Genomic DNA, 25,238 nt, shown 5'->3' with positions numbered 1-25,238 from the left:
TATATCCATGATATAAACTTTTCTGGATAATGCATCCACTTTACGAGTAGCTCTGTTTTACCTTGCCTCTTCCTTTTTCTTAGAATTTTTTCTATAGGAAAGGTGTCTTCTAGTGTGGTCTTCGTCATTTCATGTTCGTAAAATGTCCCTTTAATTTTTTCACCCATCAAATCTTTTAGTCTGTAGACGGGTATCTCCCTCGGTATGTATTCATCCACCACGAAAACTTCATGTGTAAAATTAGACTCGTATCCCTTTTCAAAAGGGTGTTTCGTACGAGAAATACGAACCTGGTCACCGATAAAAAACCTTTGTTTTACTTTTTTAACCTTTTTCTTCCCATAGAGGTTGCCCCACACCCTCTTTTCGTTTTCTTTATTAACTTCGGTAGGACTCATCATTATACTCCTGTGAAACTTATTATTATACCCAAAAACCAGATCTTGTAACACGTCTATGTATCTATGCGTGTTATTTTCTGTGAAGTATCGCCACATCCTCGATTTCAGCGTTTTATTGAACCTTTCTGCTATCGCAGCCTTTGTGACGTCATCCTCTGTCGTAAAGAACTTGACCCCTTTTTCCTTCAGAAACTTTTGGAAGACCTTATTCTTGAATTCGGTGCCTTTATCCGTTTGCAGAACATGTGGTTGCCTTTCGACAAATATTTGATCAAACGCTTTCACCACGCTCCGCCCCGTTTTGTCTTTGAGCGGGATGGCCCAAGCATATTTAGACAACACATCAATACACGTTAAGATATACTGATAACCGTCGTTGTATTTTACCAGGTTTCTCATGTCAACTAAATCAGCCTGGAATTGTTGATTCATTGCACCAACTATAATACGGTTCCTGGGGAACTTTTTTCTTCTTTCACGATGGAGTGTGTAAGATTTTTCCCCTTCTAACCACTTTCTTATTTTTGTTCGAGAAAATTCCCCTTTTAGAGCTCGATATAATGGTTCGACACCACCATAACTACCCTCACTCTTCGGATTTCGGTATACATCTTCCATTTTTTTTTTTTAATCGGAGTGAAAGTGGAACACGGGTTCATTCCTCTTTTATAATGAGGGGGGGGATAAAACCGGGACCTCCTGACGCGCATGCGTACATCGAACGCCTTTTGCGCCTTTTTCCGGTCCTAGCCTTGACTGTACTAAGTCCTTTGTTCCAGTAACCCCCTTTTCCCACTACTCCCGTATACGAGACTTTCCTGTAATTCTGCCTTTTGGACTTGTAATTCTGCCGCCGTTGGAAAACTGCACAAAAAAAAAATGCGCAGTTTTTCTAACGGAGCTTACCTTAATCCATAATCTTTACTAAAGAAGGACAGATCTTAAAGACCTCTTCGGGATACGTGCTGATCACACATGTAAGTTGAAAATTTATTTTTAAAAAAATCGAGGATGAAAATAATTTGTATAATTTATAACTTGTGTTATAATGGGAAAGTATGGCTAAAAACATAAACATTCATTTCACCAATACGCAACTTTGGTTGTGAAATACATTTTAAATCCTAGACTTGATGTAGTACTTTATTTCTCGCCAAAAGTTATTTATAAGCAATATTTGGCACTTTTCCTGACAATTAGCAGCATTTTTGGCGATAATCGGCAATAACTAACTCTTTATTTGCACATAGGGCAAGACCCATGCAACAATGGCGTTCAATTAAAAAACACGATCCATTAGCATGCTCATAATCATAGCACTTACACATAATAAGAATGGGAATCGGCAATGTTCTCTATCCATTGTGCCAACAATCTTCGATGTCGTCATAACCACCACCATATCAGAACGTGGTCTTTGCTCTATCCCCCAATGGGGATTTAAGCAGTTGGATAGATCACGCTGGGAAAACTTTTCATTATCAGTCTGGCTAGGAATTCCCGCAGGCAACTACAGCACGACTCACGAAGGCATGATACAGAACATTGAAAAGAAGATGCCCACACTGTTACCAACAATGCGGTGGGAATCTAAAAAAAAACATCACTGACCATCGTAGAGTTGAAACATTACATTGCGGTGGAAATCTTATAAACTTCACTATTCGTATCAAATATGCAATATACAGGGTGATTAAGAAAAGATGGGGGGAAAAACTCTTTAAGAGGTACACGCCAATACAAACAATTGTCATCAAAGAATGCACGGTCTGACTTAAACGCAATTCGAAACGGCCGCCTCCACAAACGTTAGAACGGAATTCCTGTTGAAATTTATCAGGAGAAAAAGAACACCATGCATGCAAATGTAACCTGGGGAAGAAGAAACCGTATGCATATTTGCGTCGCAGTGAATAAAAGGCGCGAGCGCCAGCCCTGTGAAGTTATTCCAGCGTGCAACCGTTCTAACTGTTATAACGCACGGGATAATGGTAATACTAAAAAAACAGACATGCATACGGTTTCTTCTTCTCCCCCAGGTTACATTTGCACGCCTGGTGTTCTTTTTTCTCCCGATAAATTTCAACTGGAATGCCGTTTTAATTTTGCGTTAATGTTGCGGAGCGGCCGATTTCAAAACGCGCTTGTTTCAGGTCAGACCCAGGGCCGTCTTAAGAGTATCATGGGCCCCGGGCCTAGTGGTTTTTCGGAGGCTCTACTTGGTAAATCCCAGAAAATTTCGACCGGATCTCATTTTTGTGAGGCCCCTCTTCTCTTGAGTCCCCCTGTGCCCGGGTGGGCCCATGCGTTAAGACGGCACTGGTCAGACCATGCATTCCTTGATGACAGTTGTTCGTATTGGCGTGTACTATCATCTCTTAAAATTTTTCCCATATTTCCTGAATCAGCCTGTAGAATGAATAGCAACTCGACTGAGAATTTAACCTTATGGAAGTAATCGGTAATAGGAATCACATGGGGGTCGATATGATCGTATGTATTTCGATCATATTTTTTCTTTTTTTTCCCTAAAAGTGTACTTAATGAAATGCATCTTGCAATACACCGTCAATAAACGAATAATGTTTGTTTCTTTGCGCAGATTACAGAGACGTGGATGCGATCGGAAAGTTTCTGGCCGACACCGACGCGAGGTGGAAGAAAATGATGATCGAAATCCATTCCTACGGCAACACGACGCAGCAAGTGTTAGAGCACTGGCAGCAGTACGAGGCGTTGCTGGAACCCGTGCTGAACTGGCTGAGCAACGCTGAACTGGCTATCAACAGTGGTGAGGACGAGCAGCTGGTGAGTTTCAAGTACTTTAACGGGGGTGGGGATATGTTTCTTTGACAAAACTATAACGAATTTGGTTTTTCTTGGTTTATTGTGTGTGTCGTTTATATTCAACAGGAATTCTTCCACGACCTACCGGAATGGCAGACCAAGAAGATCTCGGTCACGGATTCCGGTGACTACCTCATTGCTACTTGCAGGGACGAAGTTTCACGTGAGATAAAGGAGAACGTCACTCAAATTAGAAGGAGGTGGGACAAACTGTACCCTATGGTGAGTGAATCGTTTATTCATGTACTTCAGGCGTCTTCAACTTGTTGCTGCTCCCTAAAGTCCCTGTGCTCGATACTTAATTTCGTGTTGATTGACACCCACATTAAATCTCGCCATTCGAGTCTCATTTAAGAACGCACGATGTGCTGCTCTTGATTTGAGTACATTCCAGAATTGCCATATTAGTGCGCTTCTTTTGATACTGCTGGCATAAACGGTGCTCGTGGCACGAAAAGGGTTGAAGACCCCTGATGTATTGTATCGTTAAATTAGCATCTCCCGTAAGGGCAAAAATTATAAATACAGTGTATCCCAGACTTTAGTCGCCAAAATTAGAAGAGTGATAGTACAGGTCTAGACAAACACTTTTCTCAATGAAGCTCACAGGGTCACGACCCTTTTTATTCGAGATATATGTGCATTACTCGACTTCAGAAGTCACCAAAATATGGCAACCCTGCTCACATCATAAGGACTGAAACAGACAAATTTCTTTCCTGTGACAGGCAATCACGGAGGGTAAAACAATGTCCTTTTTGGTAGAAAGTATGGGTTTAGCATAGGATCCTATGGGTTGGCTCGAGTTGGTGGGAGAAAAAAATTCTTAAGAAGGGGGCGATGAAACAAAAAGTTTAGGAAACAATGGTGTGAGGGGAAATATTTCCTCTTATTTCCAGAGTAATTTTCCCCTTTTTTTGGCGCCAGTGTTGAATTGCATGGTAACATACCTGAAAAAAAAAAAAATCATTGGCTACCCAGAGTTCCATTTCAAAAATTGTTTGTCTTGGTGGGTAATATCACTGCTTTAGTTTTAGTAGCAGAGTTCTGGGGCATCCTCTATATATGCAGTCGAATACTTATAAAAATTTGTCGTAGCAATTACATTCGCTACTGATAGATGACTCTGTACTGAATCAGGGGCTGATCCAGAGGGAGGTGGGGAGAGTGATCTCTGTGCTCCCTCCCAAGAGCTAGAAATACAATGCAAAATAATGATTTTGCTCGTGATATACGGGACGTAAATTTTTTCTATATTTCTGTTGAGAACTGCATCGTCGCTGCGTTTCAAATCATCGAATGTTTACATTTTCTGATACTTTAGATCAGGAGTTCTTAATCTTTCAGCCCGAAATCACCAGCAACTTCGCGACCCATGACTCTATTTTGGATACAAAAATGCTTGATATAAACATTACTTATTAACAAAAATTCCGGATTGATATATGACCCATAGGTTGAGAACCCCTGCTTCAGATCACCCGGTAGATGGCAGCGATAAACGAACACCGTTGTTATCGGAAAAAGTAGAAATCTACACTGCAATCTACATTGTACACCGCCAATCGACTGCTTTTACAAGGGGACACCAGTATCGATTGGTGAGGGACAATGCAAGGTTATGGTGTCGCAGGGAATTTTTCTCCAATAGGGTTGTTAATAAATGGAATAGCTTACCCCCGGAGGTAGTAAATTGTAACACAATTGACACGTTTAAAAAGAAATACGATAAACATGTTGGGGTAAATCGAGAAGCTATCCATTCTTAGAATAAGACAACCATAAGTAATCTTTATGGGCATCGTATAATATTTTATCATGTGTATATATTGTTTGTAATTTGTGTTAATTGCATTTTTAATTGGGTTGCTGTATTTTTGAAACATATGACAACCATATTTTTATGGGCATCTTTTTATCAGCCACCTCGTTGGGCATTTTGCCTGTTGTGGCGTTGTATTTGTATTTGTATATTTGTATAAAAGCATCAAATTTCCACCTATTAAAAGACTAAGCATGTTGATTGATGATGAACATTAGTTGCTTTTTTTCTAAATTAATTGTACAAATGAGATGACAAGTTTGAATGAAAACCATTAGCATAAACCAAAATAATATCAGTGAAATAAATTAAATTGAGCAAAAATTTATGCATCTCCGGTATATGCACATCACGTTTACTCTAATAAATTTCCAAAATTTCTCAGAAAAACACAACCAAAACCTATTTTCATGCTGTACCAAATCAAATTTCGTACTGCATAAGCTTATTTTGTCCACGATGATAATGTACTTTACGCATGCATACAACTGCTATACAAGCTAATTTCAAGATTTCGCTTATAGCACACACGACAGTTGTAATTTGGGTGACAATACGTCCCTTATTTCACGAGACAGTCCCGGTTTTTTCTGTTTTTTTCTGGCTGTCCGACTTTGCAGAAATGTCCCGGTTTTTCCACGCATTTTCAACGAATAAAATTATCTTCCCAACTCAGAAAATATATTGCGTCAACAAATTAGAATAGTCATCTCGCATATTTGTCATGGTTTTTATTTTAATTCACTGCAATTTCCAGTAGATTCATTTAACGCGATTGGTGACTTTTCTGTGATTTCAGCAAGAGGTGGCAACTTGGCTTAATTTTGGCATCTTACTTTGCTTACTTTGCAATACTTGGCAATGTCCGTATTTTTCCGTATTTAGAAGCCCAATTTCCCGTACTTTTCTCGAGAAAATATGGTCAGCCTAGTTATAACATACAATTCTCGAATCATCAAGGGGGTATGTTGTAATCCAGTGATTTCCAGCGTGGGTGTTAACGCCCCCTGGGGGGCGGTAGAATGTTCCGGGGGGTGGTAGAAGCTAAGTAAAGGTATAACAGGATTCTATGGGAGAAAAATATTTCTGAAGAAGGGGGTGATGGGACAAAAAAGGTTGGGAAACTATGTTGTAAGCGAACTCTACTGTAGTTTTATACAAATGCAATTAAGTAACCACAATTATCAAATTGAAATTCTATAGATGAAGGTGTTTTTGACATCTGGCGAGGAACTACAAGCAAGGCGTAATTTCCAAAAGAATCTACACAAGTTGTCAGCATGGCTTCACTCTGCAGAATCGGCGCTGGCAGAATCCGTTGAATGCAGACCTGAAGAGCTGAAACGGAATTCTCAGAGGATAAAGGTACCCTAGAATCAAAATATTTTTCTAGGCCGATAGAGGGCTTTTTCTTAAGTGCGAAATAGTTTAATTAGTTTAATGATTTTTTCCCCCGATTATCTAGGAATTATCGATAGAGTGGGACGAATACGATGCGCTGTTCAAGAAGCTCACCAAACACACAAACATCCTTGTCCGTAACCTGACGGCGCCAGAAGTGGACAAAGTCATGTTGTCACTGAGAAAGGTATCGGTATTCTTTTTCCATTATTATATATATGTAACTGTAATTCAGAACCATACTATCGTATGTCCATTTCAGTGACTACAGTATGAAGAGAAAACAATAATTTATCTCATTGTTTTTGTTATTGGGATATATACAGGGTCTTTATAATTAAAATTCCACTTTGAAATGGCCATAAAAGGAAAACTACTGAACAAAATGTTATCAAACTTGGTAATAATTTATAGGAGGTCATGGGATTCAATTTTCCGCAAAAAAAAATAAAGTTCAAAAGCTCACCACCAGCGGGAAATGGCGCTGTATGCAATATTTTTAAACGAAATAAGACATGAAGACATTGGTTTAAAATGTTTTTAATCGTTTCTAAAACGAAACTTTGTGGGAATTGCAAAATGTGATATCGACATGTCCGTAACATTCCTCCTGATAAGCTAAGAGCTATTGTTGAGAGCACAGTAATGCGATTAAACTTGCTTTCAGAAAAGTGGACGCCACATTGAACGTACTTTGTAACACGTTTTAGAAACGATTAAAAACCAATGTCTTCATGTCTTATTTCGTTTAACAAAACGATTTTGCATACAGCGCCATTCCCCGCAGGTATGGCGAGTTTTTGAACTTTTTTTGCGGAAAATTGAATCCCCATGACACCTCCTGTAAACTATTACCACGTTTGATAACATTTTGTTCAGTGGTTTTTATGGCCATTTCAAAGTGCAATTTTACTATAGTCTCGTTTTGGCTACTTCATTTAAAAATTATTTTAGTTGAAATACAATACTATGGCCCTAAACTACAGAATGAAAACTACAAGATCTCAAAAATGGACAATATGGTTCTGAGGTGTAGATATGTTATCAATAAAACAGATCCCTCTTCTCTGTGGGTGTGATGTGTCTTCTGCATGCATGATCTTGATAATTTCTTCACAGGAGAAGGAGGCTCTATTGAATGTGAAAACAAGTTTGACGAACAGGCTTTACATAATTAATCAGATGATGGATTCACAAGAAACTTTGAACAAGGGAATCGACGAGGTGAACCGTTGGCTTGACGAGGCGGAAGCTATGATTGCGTCATACGGAGTCCCGACCAGCCCTCAAGAGATATCGTTACTCGAAGAAAAGCACAAGGTATATTTAGCACATATTTATTTAAATTTTTATTTAAACAAAAAACGACTAGAACTGTCATTTCATACATGGAATTCAAATTTTCATTGTTCGTGATTTCTTAACGATTTTTCCCCCCAACATTTTGCAGGCCGTTTTCTCTCACGCCTCGCACCACAAGCACAATCTTGTGAATTTGAATAAAATCTTCAAGAGCATTTCGGATCAAACGGATTCATCAACGAACTTCACATTGTCAGAGACTCAGCAAATGATTGACGTACTGAACTCTCGTTTCGAAGTAAGCAATATAAAATATATACTGCGTCCATTTTTGGTGTTGCATATATACGGGATGATTCAGAACTCGTGGGCAAACTTTAAGGAAGTTTCTTACTGTAATGTACGCTATGTACATACGGGGCTGTCCCCGTAATTGACTGGCCCATTCGAAAAAAAGGAATGGAAAGGGATAAAAAAAATCACCATTTTTGCTGCATTGTATTTCAGAAATTAGTAAATTTTTTCAGTTAGACAGAATTTCGAAATTGATTACCAAGTTCGGCAACAGATAGCGCCCCAATTTCTAAATTCCGTCTGAATGCTCACACACATGTCCCCCCTCCCCTCCCACATGGGCAGGGCTGACAGGGCTCTAGCCTTGGGGCTCAGGACAATTATCATCACGTTTTATTTTATCACACTATAAATTAACTGTAGAAGGGCTCGTGAACAGTTTGATCAGCGGGTGGGGGTGGGGGGGCCGCTCCAGGATGTTGGGGCCATGGCCATGCTGGTTGAGACGTGCATAGGTTTTTGCGAATTTTGTTCTGAGACTGCACAATGTTATTGCTGCGAATGGTAGACGTTTTGAAAACACAACATCTTATTTAAATTCCCCCACACTGCAGTGTCGATCATGCCTGACTGAAAACAAAATCTACTAAATTAGAATTAAATTTAAGTGTTTTTTCGGGTTGCCCGCGTATGCAATTCTTGACAATGTTCGCCACTCGTGCGAACAAAATGCCGGAAGACAAGAATTGTATTTCATGTCGGCCAAAAAAACCCAAAAAGTCTTAAATTTAATTCTAATTTACTCGATGGTCACGAAAGCCTTTTTTGTTTCATGAAAATCTACTGTTTGTCCCTAATCACAGTGCAGCAAACATGCGGTGCTTCCAGTTCTTTATTTTATTCATTTCTGAAATGAACCACGTCTAGCTTGGGATACCCTGTATATGACGTTCCAAATGTGGTTATTTCACTTTTTTCCTTATTTCCCACAGAATTGTGTAAGCTTGGCGAAGCAGTGGGAAGAGGCAATACAAGAAGCAGGCAAAAGGTGGAAGAATTACCACGATACTGTGCACCTGGTGAAAGAGAAGCTCCAGTGTGCCGAAAGTCTTTTATCCAAGAAACCTAATGACAAACACCAACTGGAGTCGCATAAGGTAAGTTAGTTGTTCGAGTATGTTTTGAGGTGAAGAAATTATGTGAATTATACATATATAACAGCATTGGCGTACGTAAAGGAGGGTTTGGGGTTCTAACCCTCCCTTGAGCCAAGATTATAGTGTTATTTTGCCGGGGAAAAAAAGTAAACACCCCCCCCCCCCTCAGAAGGAGGAAAAATCTGAAAACCCCTCCCTCGAGAAAATTCTGCGTACGCCTAGCAGTTTCTCCTCTTGAAATACAGTTTGGATCCTGCTTATAACATTTCTAAAAAACCTTACAAGCGGGAAAACACTATAAACGAGATATGTTAATTGGAATTAGAGTGGGGACCACGAAAAATAAGTCGTACCATGTCGGAAAACGTTCTAAGGGGGAACGATATAAGCCAGATCCGCTGTAAATACATACTCATGCCCTGGTTATACGAAGTGAGTAAAAAGCATGGCCCCCCTAGGCTGGGATGTTTTACGGGCCCCTCGACCAGACTTTCACGGGGGCCCCCTTAATGATGAATTTATAGCGTGAAAAAACAAAAAAATGATTAAAATCGTCCCAGGCCCCAGGGCTGGAGCGTTGTCAGCCCACCCCTTGTGGGGGCCATGGTAAAATGTCCATGAAAATACTTGTTACTGCATGGAGAGCTAGCTACTTCCTTTTTTTTTTTTTTTTTTGATAAATTGAAGAAAAAATTTCACTCACAGCGGCCACCACTTATTAGAATCACGGATTTGTTATCACTTTTCCAAAGTACGGAATGGACCAAAAATTCATAACAAGAAAAAGAAGTCCGTTCTTTGTTCTGACTTTTGTTTATGTTATCAGTTTTTTCCTTTCGTCGAAAGTTGCATTCTTTTTGTATATTCTGAAGCTAAAATTGAACCGGACTCATTTTTTGCCTATAAGTTATCGTCATCAATCTTCAAGACTATGTAGGAGGTCAGAAGGCTCTATTGACAAAACTTTCCATACTCAGTTCCGTATGCACCAGGCTGCAATGGCCGCTATGACCCACGTACAAGTAGCGCTTCTTTTGCAATTTCTTTCCTATATACAGTAATAATGAAGAGACGTGTAAAAGGAGTTCAATTTTCTTAAAATTCATCACAATTGCAAATAAAATTGGGGATTTTAATTGAAAACCAAATTATTGGTAATTTTAAATGATTGATATTGAATTTTAATTATGCAATTTAATATTTAAATTAATTAAAAAGATGGTAATCGAAAGATTTGTATTGCCATGATACTGACAATCAAATTTAACGAAGATATATTGTATTTTAATATATTGCTTACAGAATTAATTTTTTCTCAACCCTTGTTACCAATTTCACATCAAATTAGCAAAATGTCAACCATTATTTACTCTGAACCAAAAGGAATGCATTATAAAATTACGACTTATTTTCTTATTTTTCTTCTTTAGATGTTTTTGCCTCTTTCATAGCTCAGTATGTATCTTCTTATCTAGGTACATCTTTCAGTTAGTGAAATTGTGTATAGTTCATGATCACTTCCACCTTATTGTAGCAGGATTCCAGTTTCAGTTTCATGTTTTCACAATAATCGGATAGTCTTTCAGACGGGCAAGAATGCATGATCCCCCCTAACCCGTGTAATTTTGAATAAATAATTTTTGAATTAATTTTGAATAAGTTGAAAAGAAGAATTTTTATGCCCCACGCTGGTACAGCAGGGCCTCACTCTGGGCAGCATAAGGGACACCAGCTCCACCTGCACCCTTCTCTTGACTTAGGGAAAGAGGGTTATCGAAACCCTAGGCTAGAGAGTGTTCGATGATGTATGAAAGTTAGATGCGTTGGACAGAGTTTTAAGCTATTGCTTTGTTAATAGAAATAAAAGTAACCATTGCAAACTATCAGGACTCTAGTGAAAAAGCTTTAGATATTCATTATTACGTGTATCCAGTCACAAGATGTCTGTACAACTGAAAAAAAAGTGAAAATTCTTCGATTGAGATTTTATTAAAATATCGTTTTTTGTTTTTGTTTTTTCGAATTTCCAGAAATATTTCAGTGGCATCGATGACAGTCTGATCAGGAAACTATCAGTCGTGAGCGAAGCTGTCCTCGCGACGTTACCAGCCAATGAACAGAAACCAGTTGTAGATACCGTGAAGAACTTGAAAAATCGTTGGCAGGTAAGACATGACCTTTCACTTTTTTCATGTGTTCATATTCAGAAATTATAAGAAAAATAAGAAGTTGGCTATAGAAACATCACTGAAAGTTTCTTTTTCCTCAGGCGATGATTAAGAAGATACCTCAGCATTTATTTGCTCAAGAGTTCCGAACAGAAGAGCGTGTTCTGAGCCAGTTATTGCAGGAGGTCGAGAATGAACTCCACTTGGAGCAGAAAAGGTTGAGCAAAGGAGAAAAAACTGAGCAGATCCTTCTGAGTCATCAAGTATGTTTCTCTTAATAGCCTCTGCGGATTCTTTCTTATTATACGATTCATTTTATTAAAGCCTCTCATAAACCCGTGATTTCATGACGTGGTGTCTAAACTTCATTATTAGGGAATTATTACGCGCTAAATTAACGAAAAAATATGTGTTTATAATGCTGAATTCTTATTTTTTTTTTCAGAACTTCTTCACGGTCAGCTACATCCTGAACATTACAAAAAGCCTGGAAGTGTTGAAACAGATTTCGGACGAATTCCATCAGTGTGCTCCGAGCGACGCATCGTTGAGAGACGCTTATGCGAAAAACGCGGAGAAATGGCGTCACCTGGAAGAACAGATCGAGTCCATGAAGAAGAAGCTGCAAAAAGTCGGAGAAGATTGGACAGAGTACCGACAAAGGTGAGACTAGCATCTAATTTTTTACACAAACGAAATACACCCATAATTACTGATTCTTTTAACCCTTACAGCGGCGATGATGAGGTATCTTTCCTGACTTGATGCCTTTCACTTCGGGAATCCCGAAATATCATTTCAGCAATGACGAGCCCAGCTACTGTGTTGAAATTGCTTTCACAGTCAAACACGTGTGTTTTTTGTCCCCAACAACCTGCCGATCAACTGCCAAAAAGGGCGGAGACTGCTTTTGTTTTCAAAGTTTTTCATTTCTTTCAAACCGAGCATGACGCAGGTCTATCGCCCCATGGGCTATTTACTACCGATTGAGTTGTGCCGGAAGTGTAAGTGTGTGTGTGCCTTACACTCCGAGTGCATATCTAGTGTTATGTCTGACTTTTCGTGCTGCCATCTGCATTTCAAATTGTGAGTGAAGTGTAATGATTGAATATTTATACCGTTTGTAGGCCTGTTCCTCTCTGTGATGAGACTTTTTAAAGGGGAGATCGGCTCGCATTCGTGCCTCGAAGGTGGGACCACCACTGCGGGGTTCGAACTCGGATCCTTGCTATGCGAGTCCGTCACTCTGACCAACCACCGCAGCGGCTTGTTGATAACAGTAGGAGAAAGACAGTGCCCCCCCCCCACCCTTCGTTTCAAGGTGGTATAGTATTGTGCGTACAGCATAAATAACAGAAAATATAGAGGTTTTTCTCTTCCTTGTTTTTATTGTTATTATTCTTTGTTTCTGGAGCAAAGCACTTATCAGCTCACGCAATCGAGAAAAGTATTCTTCTTGAAAATAAGTGGCAATTTTTCCAGAGGGTTTAGTGTGGCAGTTATAATGTGGACCAGGAAAATTTTAAAAACCGCCTAAAGGGTTAATAATATTGAATAGATCACATATTAAATTAACATTGGCACTAGCACGGAGGCAGTTTCAACGGCCGAAGTCTCGTCAGTTCTGCAAATGGGGACTGGCCAGACTTTGAACATTGACAGTGTCGTTTACACATAAAAGAGTAATCTATTAATTAGTATATTCAGAATTATCAAAATTACTAGATGATCATATGAGTTTTTTTTAAATTCACAGGTTCAACGACTTGCTTTCGTGGATGGACGTTGTAGAGAAGAGCATCAGAGCTATAACTCAGAAAATTGTGTCGCCTACTGAGTTCGAAGTGATGAAAAGGAAATTCTTGGTAGGTATTTGCAACAAATATACTTTGAACCTTCAATCGTATACCGCTGATGAGATTTTAACAGCTCATAGTACATCCCTCCATCATCGATCTGCCGATTAAATTCAGTAGTACACTGAAGCCATGGTCAACATAAAAGAGTAAGGAATGATGGCAATTCAAGAGTCATCTCGCACCACCTCTATGATTTTAGAAAAGAAATGTGGCTGGAAGTACACATCTTTACCCCTGGTGTTGTACCAGCCACCTCAACCATATACAGTCGAATCCCGTTTTAACGAACACTTTTCTAATCCCCCAGATAAGTTCACATAGGGACAATGCAAATACCTGGAATTCCTTTATAACGAAATTTCGTTGTGGAAAAGTGATTTCTCAAGTCTCTTGGAGTTCGTTATAACGGGATTCGACTGTATTGATGATAATTGATGATAACTAAAACATGCGGTAATACGATGCTGTATGAATAAATGATGAAAAGTTACAATACCGTGAATAAGATGCTGAAATGCAACATGATGATAGTGATGCGATTAATGCTATACGATGATGATAATGAAGATAAGTAGATAAAGTGTACTGAATAAAATTTGTGTGATGAGCAATATTTTACTTCAGGTAGAATAGGGAATATAATATGTGTAGTCATGAAATATTTACATTATAAATGTACATATATATATATAATACAGAGTGGGCAAAAAGTCCTCCCTAGAGGGTAATAGCTAGTCCAAAGAGGGAGAGAGAAAGTAAATATATACAGGGTGGACGAGAGAAGTTCTCAACACATTCATTTTAAAAATTGATAGCAAATCACCCAATTTGCATAAAAAGGTGAGGTTTGCTCTAAAATGCTCATTATTACCTAGAGTTTTTCTTTTTTTTTGATAAATAAAAAAAATTCAGATTTTTCATTCACAGGTGGATCTGAAAAACTCAACATAACACGTAAAATGCAACAAAAACAATGTATAATTAATGTTTACGGCAATTTGCCTTATACATGTAGCTATCTAGGCTATGATAAGTATTCTAGGGCGAACCGAACTTTCTTATGTCAATTGGTCGGTTTGTTGTTAATTTTTGAAATGTGTTCAGGACTTCTCGTCCACCCTGTATGACACTATTTGAATGGTGTCTTATCTTTTATGGCATTGTAACTTATTGTACCGTTTGTGGTAAAAATTATTACTCTAGTTTCATTTTTTTTCGCCATCTTAGGACGTATGCAAAGAGGTAGACAGTCGTCGAGAAGACGTCAAATGGCTAATACAGAAGCTGGAAAATCTCCTGATGAACGCTTCGGACTCCGAAGTAGAAGCCGAACAGGGAAGGCTGGACGCTCTGCTGACTCGGTACAAGTCCTTGCTGCCGGAGATCGAGACCACGATAATCGTCACCGAGACGATCACCAAATGCTTCACCTACCGAGAGGAAGTCACCGAAGTCAACACTTGGCTGAGGAATCTCAAGGAAGCCACCGAGTCGATCGAAGAGACTGTTTACGATGACCCCGGTGCACTCCAACACTCCATACAGCAGCAGAAAGTAAGACGCAAACACACTTAAAACTTCAACAGAATGAACAAAATTAGTGCCATCGGAGCCGAGGGTGCTTTGGGTGCTCGGGCGCCCACGGAAATAAGTAAAACGGATCCGAGCACAGCCAGAATTGATTCAGATATCAAAATTTCTCACGTGAAACACGCGACGAGTACCCACAGGTTCGAAACACCTCTGACGCCCCTGAACGAAATTAATAAATTTATCGTGCAAAAGGAAAAATGAGAAATATTAATGGAATCCTATATCCCTAGTCAATACAGCAGATATTCTTCTAGGCATGGACTCTACAAGTTGCTGAAACTGTTTTCGTCCATGCTACGAAATGGCAGCTCTTAATTCCCTCAGATTAGAAGGTGGTGTTTCGCAGCTTTTAACAGACCTTTCCCACAAATTCTCAGTTTAGTTAAGATTGGGTGACTAAGGGGACCACCGAAGCAATTGAAACTCTGAATCATGTTCCTCAAACCAATCTGAGATAATTCCAGCCCCATGAGAGGGTTCATTGTCCTGCTAAAAATAGCCATCATCATCAGGAAACATGGCCATAAATGGGTGCCTGTGCGCAGCAATGATGTGGAGGTAGGCCATGACATTGACGGAGGTTTCCAATGGAGAGGGGACCCAATAGTATACCAGAAAAATGCTTCCCAGACCGTCATTCCGCTGCCACCCGCTTGAACAGTTGTCGTGTGGCATGCCGGATCCATGGCTTCGTGCTGCTTGCGCCACTCACAGATCCTGCCATCAATGGCATGGAGAAAAAAATCTTGACTCGTGAGTCCAGACAACCTTCTTCCATTCATCAAGTGTCCAATTTCGGCGTTCTCTAGCAAACAAAAGCCTTTTCCTTCGGTTTTGCTTTGAAATCAAAGAAACTCTTGTTAGTCGTCGGCTATTGAAACCAATTCGTTTTAAGATTCATCTTGTAGAGCTTACGGATATGTTTTACCCGCATTTATTGCTGATTTTTCCTCCAACTTTCCTCCGATTTTTGAATTCGAATATCTCAGTGAATATTGGACTTGGAGATGTGGATTTTTATTTTTTATTTTTTTTTTTTTGTTTTGGCATCAGGAGAGACTGCAACAGTTTTCTAATTGGGTTTTTCCCAACACTCGGGGACTGTATAAAAAGTTGACATATTTATTTATAGAAAAACCCTTGCAACACGAATGACATATCTGAGTACTACACGTTGTTTGGATACTTTTTCCTAATTGGAAATATGCCTCTAGGATCAACGATTCGCCAGTAAAATGCCACGCTCTTTTACCTATGCAACCTGTGTGTAAGCTGCACTTTCCGCTTTCTCTCTACCGGAATCTCGCAGCAAGGGGTGTTGGGACGCTTTTGATTACTATCAGTCGATCTTTATCATGTGGTCGTAATTTATCAGCTTTGTAAGTGCCCCCCCCCCCCCCATATCCCACTGATGAATTTTCGAATTCATTGAACTTATTTCTCATATTTACGAATGTTTATGACCAGCATTAAAATGAAAAATTTTGTGATTGGGCTATTGTCGGGATTTTCGTCTATCAGGATTTTCGGCTGTCGGGATTGTGGCTTGCCGGAATTTCGACAGTATACGTCGTTCAGTTTTGAATCAGTGCGACGCGAATGCGAAAACGGACATCGATACCGAGTGCTTTTGGTTGTTTCTTCGAGCTCGGCATTGCTCATGAGAGGCCATTCAAGTATTACGTAAGCAGATTTTTAGCCATTTTTGACCCCCCCCCCCCCCTTGTCAGCAAAATTTCGTCAGCAGCTTTGAATATTTCAAATCTTCAAAAATGGTGGTTGATGACGTAAGCAACTTTCGAACCCCCCCCCCTCCCCCCTTGTCATCAAAAGTCAGCAAATCGGAATCCCCCCTCCCCCTCCGATGCTGACGTAATACTTGAATGACCCCTGAACAAAAAAAATTGAAGATGCCTGGTTTACATGTTTTGCTCTGTTCATTGTATCCTCTTAATACTAAAACGGCACTTTTCTTTTACCCCCGTCTATATAGGACGTCGTTCAGAAATTGGAGTCGCACCTGATGAACGTCCAGTCGATCATCCAGAGGGGAAAAGAACTGCAGAAAGAGCAAATGTCTCCGAACTTCATGCAGGCGGAAGTGTCGGATCTGGAAGAAAGTTGGAAAACGGTCTACCAGAATGCCGTAGAGAAACTGAACGCTATACAGGTATTAGTGGTCTTAAACCTGTATATATGTACTTCTCTCTCTCTCTCTCTCTCTCTCTCTATTTTGAGTAGAAGAGAAAGACCGTGAAGTTTATATACATTATATTTATACTCCTACTCTCTCTCTCTCCGAATCGGGATCGAGAATAAGGATTTTTACTGTTCCTTCTTCCTAATGTAATAGAGCGCAAACAAATTGTGGAATGATTACGAGCTGCAGAAGCAAGAGATATTCAGGTTGCTGAAGGAAGCGGAAGAACAGCTCAAGAAAATACCGCTCCCGGAAATCGCCAAGGAAGACACCGTTAAGGTAATTGTTCATTGATACAGTTCTGTCTTTTCTAGACTGATATGGTAGACCAGGGGGGTTTTCAAACTGGGTGCCACCAACTTTTTCCAGGGGCACTGCGGAATGGAGGCCTGACGGCGGATTTCTTCAAAAACCTTTGTTGAACTGCTCCGGGGAGCCGCGAGTGGAGAAAGTTTGAGAACCCCTGGGGACTAGACGATTTGTAAGCAGAGCGTTAGCCTCTGTGCAGTCATCCACACTCAAGTGACCCACGGAACATTTTCAGATCATTGAGTGGTCTACGAAAGATTACCAAATGACTAGAAAGGCTCGTGTGCATTTCCAGATCACTTGAACTTTCAGCGGCGGCACATTTTCATGTCTTTCAAGTGACTCACAGTACATTTTCAGATCACTTGAGTCGCTTGCAGCGAGATCTTATTTCCAGATTACCCAAGTTACCCACGTCATATTGTGAGATCTCTCAAGTGGCTCACGACACATTTTCAGTTCACCTAAATGATCCACGGCACATTTTCAGACCACTCAAGTGACTCACAGCACATATACAGATCACATACAGATACACATATACACTCAAGGGGCCCGTGACACACTTCCAGATCACTGAAGTCACCCCCACGGCACATTTTCAGATCTCAAATGACACGGAGCCTTTATAGATCACTCAAGCACCTTCAGATCACTTAAGTGACCCACGGCACATTTTCAGACCACTCAAGGGGCATTTATATATCACTCAGGCACCTCCAGATCACTTAAGCGGCTCGCGGCACATTCCCGGATTACTTATATGTTACCTAAGGCGCATTTTTAGATCTGTCAAGTGACTCACGGCACATTTTCAGATCACTAAAGTGACTCACGGCACATTTCTAGATCACCAAAGTACCTCACTGCATATTATCAGATCTCTAAAGTTAATCACTACGTATTTTAAGATCACTTAAGTTCTTGGGGGACATTTCCAGATCACGCAAGTAGGCCGTAACACACACGTCCAGATCACTTATGTGCCTCGTGGAGCATTTATAGTTTCTCATAAGTGTCCACGGCAGATTTTTTTTTTTTTAGATCTCTCAAGCAGGGCTGCAACTACGGGGCAATGAAGGGGTTTGTTGCCCCAGACGCTGGACCTGGAAGAACGCAGAGTTTACTCTTTTCCCGTTCAAAATCATAAGGAAGTGGGCGCCAAAATGGGTATTGGCCCCGGACTTACCTGCAAATTTTCGTTTCTAGTTGCGGTCCCTCTCTCGTGACTACGGCACATTTTCAGGTCACTTAGGGGCCATTCAAGTATTACGTAAGCAGATTTTCAGCCATTTTTGACCCCCCTCCTTGTCAGCAAAACACTGGCCCCCTCCTTCTCCTCCCTCCCCCCCCCCGTCAGCAAAATCTCGTCAGTAGCTTAGAATAATTCATATCTTCAAAAAGAGGTGGTTGATGACGTAAGCAACCTTCAAACCCCCCCCCCCTTGTCATCAAAAGTCAGCAAATCCGAAACCCCCTCCCCCCTCGATGCTGACGTAATACTTGAATGACCCTTTAAGTTGGTCGAGGTACGTTCATATTTAGATCACTTAAGTGAACCACGAATCATTCCCAGATCACTTTAGTGAACCGCGACGCATTTCTAAACCAATAAAGTGACCCGAATTTTCCCAAAGGCCCCTTGATCTAGGTATCTTAAAATTTCAGTGGCGTTACAAAGGCGTCATAATTGCATTTTTCATGTTTGCCACACCTGGAAAATCTGTGTGAATAATCCTTTTAAAACAATTTTCTTTAATAAGTGAGTTTCTGCACAGTTGTAATACCAGCGTATGTTTTTTTCTGTCCAACAGCTCGAATGCCAGCAACTTCACGAGACAACCGAGTCGACTCTACAAAGGCTGAAGTCGGTGGGCAGCGAACTGGCCCCGCAGGTCAGCGAGAAGCAGAGGCCGTTGCTCGAGAAAGAGGTCATCGAGATAGAGCAACAAGTGCACACGGTCCTGGCCACGCTCAAGGACACCATCCAGTACATCGAAACGACGACCCAGAAATGGACCAGGTTCAACCTCAAGATGGACGACTTCGTCAAGTGGATGGACGATGCCATCGACAAGTTGAAAAACATACTCTCCAAAGTGTCGCAGCCGAAGGAGAAATTAGCGAAACTATACGTAAGGGGAAGTTCTTCTCATGAAATGACCAGGGCCCGGATGTTGATGACATTTGCAGTTTTTTGTCTTTCTCTGTTTCTTTCACCTTTAAAGCATTTTTTCAGGTTTTAGGGCAATTTTTCGGCATTTTTTAAGGATATTTTTTCACTTTTAATTTTTTTTTTCAAAATAAAAGATAGGCTAAAAAATTTTTAACAAAAAAAAATTCCTTTATTCTCATCACTTAAACTTGTATCTTCCTTTATAGATGAGAAACAAAGTTTAAAATCAATTCCAGGTAAATTTAGTACCGACATGGTTTAAAATTTAGTCACAATTTTTGTATAGGAGATCAACATAGATTGGTTGAAAACCCGAATTTAACCAATCCGTCGATCTCTCACCAAAAAATTGTGAAATTGTGATTATAGTTTAAACCAACGTGGGCGTTAACGCCCCCTGGAGGGCGATAGAATGTTCCAGGGGGGCGGTAGAAGCTACGGTTATAACATAGGATCCTATGGGTTAGATTGCGTTGGGGGACGATGGGAGAAAAAAGTTCTGAAGAAGGGGGTGATGGGACAAAAAAGGTTGGGAAACTATGGTTTAAAGGTTTAAACCATGTCGGTGAATATCGCTCTTAGAGGGCTTGTGGCCGTAATCCTCCACGCTGGCCAGTGCAGGTTTGAGGAAGCCCATCAGCATCCGTTCACCACGTGTTAAAACATGGCTACTTACGGGCTTACCACGAGAAGGTGCGGATTGGACCGCACAAGTCTCTACTCCTAGTCGATTCCTTCAAGTCCTCATAATGAAGTAATTAAGGGTCTTCTCGTACGGTTCCGTTCAGTGCACACGAGCTCCAAGGAAAGATTGAGGTATTCGTTGCCTCTGTAGTCTAGTGGTCTAGGGGCGATGGTTCGATTCCCCGCAAGGGCAGTTGAGTTTTCTCTTTCCTAAATACAGTAAAATATATCTTTTGCGGACACCGACAGGACAAAAACATTCGTCCGTAAAAGAGGGGTGACCGTTAATCAGGGGTTTAAAATGCATACTTTGTATTGTACAACTGGAAATTATTATTTGGCCGTAAAAGAGGGGTGACCGCATCTGGGGTTGTCCGTTAAGATGGGTTTTACTGTATATCTTCGCATTAGCCAGCTGTTAAAAACCTTCGTAAGTAAAGACTATTTAACAGCTATGCCACACCTTAACCAAACAATAAATGAAAGTGAATTCAAGAAATTCTGATATTATATGAGATGTTGAAAGAGAGGAATTTTCATCATATAAAGGGAACTGGTATAGTACTTATGTACTACAGAGGGAATTTTGAAATCTGCACATTCATTTTGAATGACTTTGATCAGTAAGAATTCTGCAGCATGCAGTAAGATTTCGCAAGCTTCGTTTTGCGTTGGGAATATTGAAGAATTGATGAAGTGCATTAGATCAATCTTCAGCATTCTAGTTTCCACCATTCAGTCCTTGCGGAAAAGTATGGAGCTTATTGATGCTATCGGTTCTGATGCTATCTAAATTGGGGGTGGGTTGATTTGCCATCATGAAATTCGAAAAAATAATGGGAAAAAAAGCAGACTCTTGTTGCTTGCAGAAAATTTTTTGAAGTATTTACGGGAACGTCTAGAAGTGTTGAAATTGAAGAGAAATCAAAACTGCGAGATTAGATCAGATTCCCCGCCTCCTCCAAATATTCCCAATAATATCTGTTGATGATTTTAATAGCTTTTTTTTTGTTATTTTTGGGGAATTTTTCTTTTAGTTTTTAAGGTATTTTTTCGAATTTACTTGTTTCGATTTTTTTTGGGCCATTTTTATGGTAATTTTTCAGGGTTTTTTATGTCAACAACATTCATGCCATGACCTTTAGTGTTGATAAGTGGTCGCTCATTTTGGTTCGAACAACCAACGTTTCACTTACTAGTTGAATGGTAATACTATCTCGGATGCAACTAGTGTCACCGATTTGGGAACTATCATTGACGAGCTGCTTAGGTTTTCTGACCATTGTTCAACAGTGGTCAAAAAGCGAATAGTGCTCGGTTTCATTCTTGAGAGGGTCTCTTTCTCGGCATTCTTCCGCTTTTCCGAGGCATTGGAGTGTGCCGTAAGATTATTGAGACCATACCTGCAGAGAGACATATACTTGGTTGGTGGAGGGGGTGCAGAGAAGAGCTATGCGTGTCCTTATTGGCACATAAGGCTTCAGCTACGAAGAGAGGCTTGATTTCTTGAAAATGTTTGCATTGGAAGAACACAGGTGTCGCGGAGGATATGATCGAGGTGTTTAAAATTTTCAACGGGATGGACCTGGAATTAATAATCCACCTTCAATCAACTGTTAGACAAGGGGACATCACTATCGTTTAGTAAGGGGAAACTCTGGTTTGTGTTGTCGCGGGGAGTTTTACTCTGATAGGGTTTCTTTCTTTTTTATTCAAACCGAGCACAACGCAGGTCTATCACCATCTATGGGCGATTTACTACCTAGTGAGTTGTGCCGGATGAGTAACTGTGTGTGTGTGTGTGTGTGTGTGTGTGTGTATACCTAACAATCTGAGTGCGTATATGTAGTGTTGTGTTTGATTGATTTTTCAGTGCTACTGCTACTAAACCACACATGTACCTCGTCCATATTCCTCTGCGGAACCTCTAACGAATTGGTACATGCGGGAATGTGTGTGTACGTATAGTGAAACCTGACGTGAAGTTTGTTTCTGTGTAATGCTTGTTATGTGTAGTGCTGCCATCTGCCACCAGTTTTTCTAACTATGACTGAAGTGTAATGATTGAATAATTAATCGTTGTAGGCCTGTTGCTCTCTGTGGTGAGACTTTTCAATGGGGAGATCGGCTCGCCTTTGCGCCTCGAAGTTGGGAACCGATTTTTCAGTGCTGCCATCTATATTTCAGAAGTGAAGTGAGGTGTTATGATTGAATTACACTTTGTACTGTTTGTAGGCCTGTTGCTCTCTGTGGCGAGACTTTTTAACGTGGAGATCAGCTCGCATTTGTGTCTCGAAGTTGGGAACCACAGAAAACCAACCTCGGCCGACCACCGATCACCACAACAGCTCTCTGATAGGGTTGTAAATAAATGGAATAGCTTAGGGGTCATAAATTCTAACACAATTGGCACGAATTGGTTTTTTTTCTTTCGTGGCATATCCATTTATTCTGGATTTTTTTCATCAATTCTGAAATTATCTCTTTCATTAATTCCGAATTTTCCTGTGTTCATAAATGTAAGAGAACTGATGGAGAAATCTTCAAAATTTATGAAGGTTCAGAATTACTGTAATTAGATAAAAACTGAAAAGAAAGAGAAAATCGGGGCCGCGAAATCTGGTAAGAAAGCCTCTGCCTCCTTCATATTCTCAAATCTGGCCCCGTGTCTGATGCGGGTGGCCCTGGGGACATTTTCTTCTTGAACTAATAGAACGAGATACGGGACTGAATTCCAGTGCCTCTAACGCGCCCTCTCCGGTAATAGCTGTATGCTACATGGCAAAAAAAAAAAAAGACTCCTTAAAACAACTAAAAACATAGCAAACTATATTAAACAGCACGAGACGACACACATTCACTTAGGAGAGGAAACATTGGCCGCTTGCCATTGTCTTCTTGAGTTCTTTGCCCACCCTCAAAAACAAAGCGCTGATTCGAGAATTTTTACATTTTGTCGCATGTGTGTGTGAGTGTGTGTCTCTCTCAACTCGTGTCGCACACTCATACATGCACACTGTTTTGCTGTTTTGTTCTCGATATCTAAGACACGCTTGTGCGTTTCTTGTGCTTTGCAGGACCTGACCGAGGAACTGGTGCGTCAGAAGGAAGTTTTGGTGCATTTGGAAACCGAGGGAGCCGAGCTCGCCACAGACCAGCCGGAGAGCGACAACGTGAAGGAGTTCTTCGCACAAGTCGACGACGTCAAGCAGAGGCTGCGCAGCCTAGAGGAGACAGCCGTCGAACAGAGGGACCTGCTGGCAAGAAGTCTGCAGGACTTCGAAGAACTCAGGGCACTGCTCGATCGCGAAAGGAACGAACTCGAAGCCGCCAAGGCGTCGATCGAAAAGGGGATCCCGAAAATCTCTTCGACTGATGATGGGAGGACCAAGGAAAAGGAGCTGAAAGTAAGCGAAGTACTGTACCTTGGCTAGGGCCTCCATAACCTATTACTACTACCACTACTTCTGAATCGCACATGCACCTCTAGGGAATTTCACACTCCATTCATATCCTGGTTGGGGTCCCTAGGTAGAAATCTTTGACGAGCTCGTTTTTTAGAAATTTACTTTGCAGAAGCACTGATATGAAGTAAGCCGTGTGCGAAAAACACATCGCCAACAATTAACTGCCGAAAAATTCGCCAACAATTCACCGCTATAAAAATTCGCCAACAAGCAATTAATTCACCGACAAAGTAATATAGTGAGTGAATAGATGTGTCAGTGAGCAAGTGAGTGAGTAAGTATAAGCTTATAAGCATGTGCGTGATTGAACAAATGAGTCGGGGAAGTGAGTGAGCAGATGAGCAAATAAGTGAGTGAGCGAGTAGGTGGATAAATGAGTGAGCGGGTGAACGAGTGAGATAGTGAGTGGGTTACTCGCACGATCACTCATTCTGTCACTGACACTGTCACTCAATCACTCAAGTTGGTGAGTAATTCACCAACTCATTCGCGATCACTCGCTGGCTCACACTGCTCACGACTCACTTGCTCAATGCCTCGAACACTCATTTATTGGTGACACAAACTGCGGTCGGATAATTTTTCTATCGGTGAATTGTTTGGCAATTGATTGTTGTTGTGTGGTTGTTTGTGTGGTGGTGAATTTTCCGTAAATCGAAGAAGAATCTATTTGCGTGGGGGGGGGGGGGGCTGAAAGTTGCCAGTCGGACCGCATATGTATGCGGGAATTAAGCGCGTATGCAGGAGAAGCATAGGTGAAACTTTTATCCTTAGCCCCTCCAATATGTGCCACCATCTCTACAATACTCCAGAAATATTGGGATTGAGCCCCCCTCCCCTAAATATTTTTGAGTCCTTCCAATACATTTCCAATAACTTTACACCTATCAGAGGCTCAGCCATCTCACGAAGTTTATGGTGGGGGGGGGGGGGGTCAAGTTCTCTGACCCCTCCCCCCCCCCCAGGTTCCGGTGCCTTTGTTATTGTTCCAAAAAGTAATGATTCCTGACGGGGGGGGGGCATGTGAGGATACATGCCCTCCACAAAACTTGACCTGATTTTCCGATAGGTTTTTTATTTTTTTCATTTCTGGCGTCTGCTGTGGAGAGGCGCAAACAAAACAAAGATCCCTTTCGATAAACGTCAATAGAAAGTGACGGCGCCATTTTTCAACTAGAGCAGGCATAAAATGAAGCCAAGGGGTTGAAAAGGTTATTTTTGAATTTGGAAGTGATGCATCGGACTGAATTTCATCATTGTTCGGAGTTTTTACCGTACAAATGCAGTGTCTGTAATATCGTTTCAAAAGAAAAACGAGAATTTTAAAGTTGTTCGTTAATATTTCATCCTCTGTCATATACCTACTTTTTTCTTCTTTGGGCGCAGTAGCCCAGGTCGATAAGATACTCGCTTAAAGTAGTACCAAAGGATGTTTAGAGTGTCACGAGTTCGATACCCGCTTTGTCGTTGTCAGAAACTTTCCTGACGCGGAGATACAACAGGAAGGGTGACAACATGACCACGGGAAAATATTGCTACCGCGGGGAGTCCCCACACC

At 40.8% G+C, this 25,238-nt stretch overlaps 1 protein-coding gene across 3 annotated transcripts in view; it reads left to right on the top strand.

Moving 5' to 3' along the window:
* The window catches only part of Msp300 (Muscle-specific protein 300 kDa), a 326,596-nt gene that overhangs the window by 95,926 nt on the left and 205,432 nt on the right, over positions 1-25,238 (top strand). For all 3 annotated transcript variants that reach the window (XM_089245642.1, XM_089245623.1, XM_089245633.1), the window contains 16 exons: positions 3,004-3,209; positions 3,315-3,470; positions 6,274-6,435; positions 6,536-6,658; positions 7,591-7,791; positions 7,922-8,071; positions 9,060-9,224; positions 11,255-11,389; positions 11,494-11,655; positions 11,838-12,055; positions 13,149-13,257; positions 14,479-14,805; positions 16,838-17,014; positions 17,198-17,323; positions 19,168-19,488; positions 23,291-23,620. In XM_089245642.1, the coding sequence (XP_089101768.1) occupies positions 3,004-3,209; positions 3,315-3,470; positions 6,274-6,435; positions 6,536-6,658; positions 7,591-7,791; positions 7,922-8,071; positions 9,060-9,224; positions 11,255-11,389; positions 11,494-11,655; positions 11,838-12,055; positions 13,149-13,257; positions 14,479-14,805; positions 16,838-17,014; positions 17,198-17,323; positions 19,168-19,488; positions 23,291-23,620 (3,068 nt within the window). The remainder of the gene's footprint in view (positions 1-3,003; positions 3,210-3,314; positions 3,471-6,273; positions 6,436-6,535; positions 6,659-7,590; positions 7,792-7,921; positions 8,072-9,059; positions 9,225-11,254; positions 11,390-11,493; positions 11,656-11,837; positions 12,056-13,148; positions 13,258-14,478; positions 14,806-16,837; positions 17,015-17,197; positions 17,324-19,167; positions 19,489-23,290; positions 23,621-25,238) is intronic.

The sequence above is a fragment of the Pholcus phalangioides genome, unplaced genomic scaffold (genome assembly GCF_987345545.1).
Source record: "Pholcus phalangioides strain wild (caught in Gottingen) unplaced genomic scaffold, Ppha-v1.0 ptg000003l_1, whole genome shotgun sequence".
In the NCBI taxonomy this organism is placed as follows: domain Eukaryota; kingdom Metazoa; phylum Arthropoda; class Arachnida; order Araneae; family Pholcidae; genus Pholcus; species Pholcus phalangioides.
The sequence above is the reverse complement of the archived record's forward strand: the minus strand, read 5'-3'. Positions and strand labels throughout refer to the sequence as shown.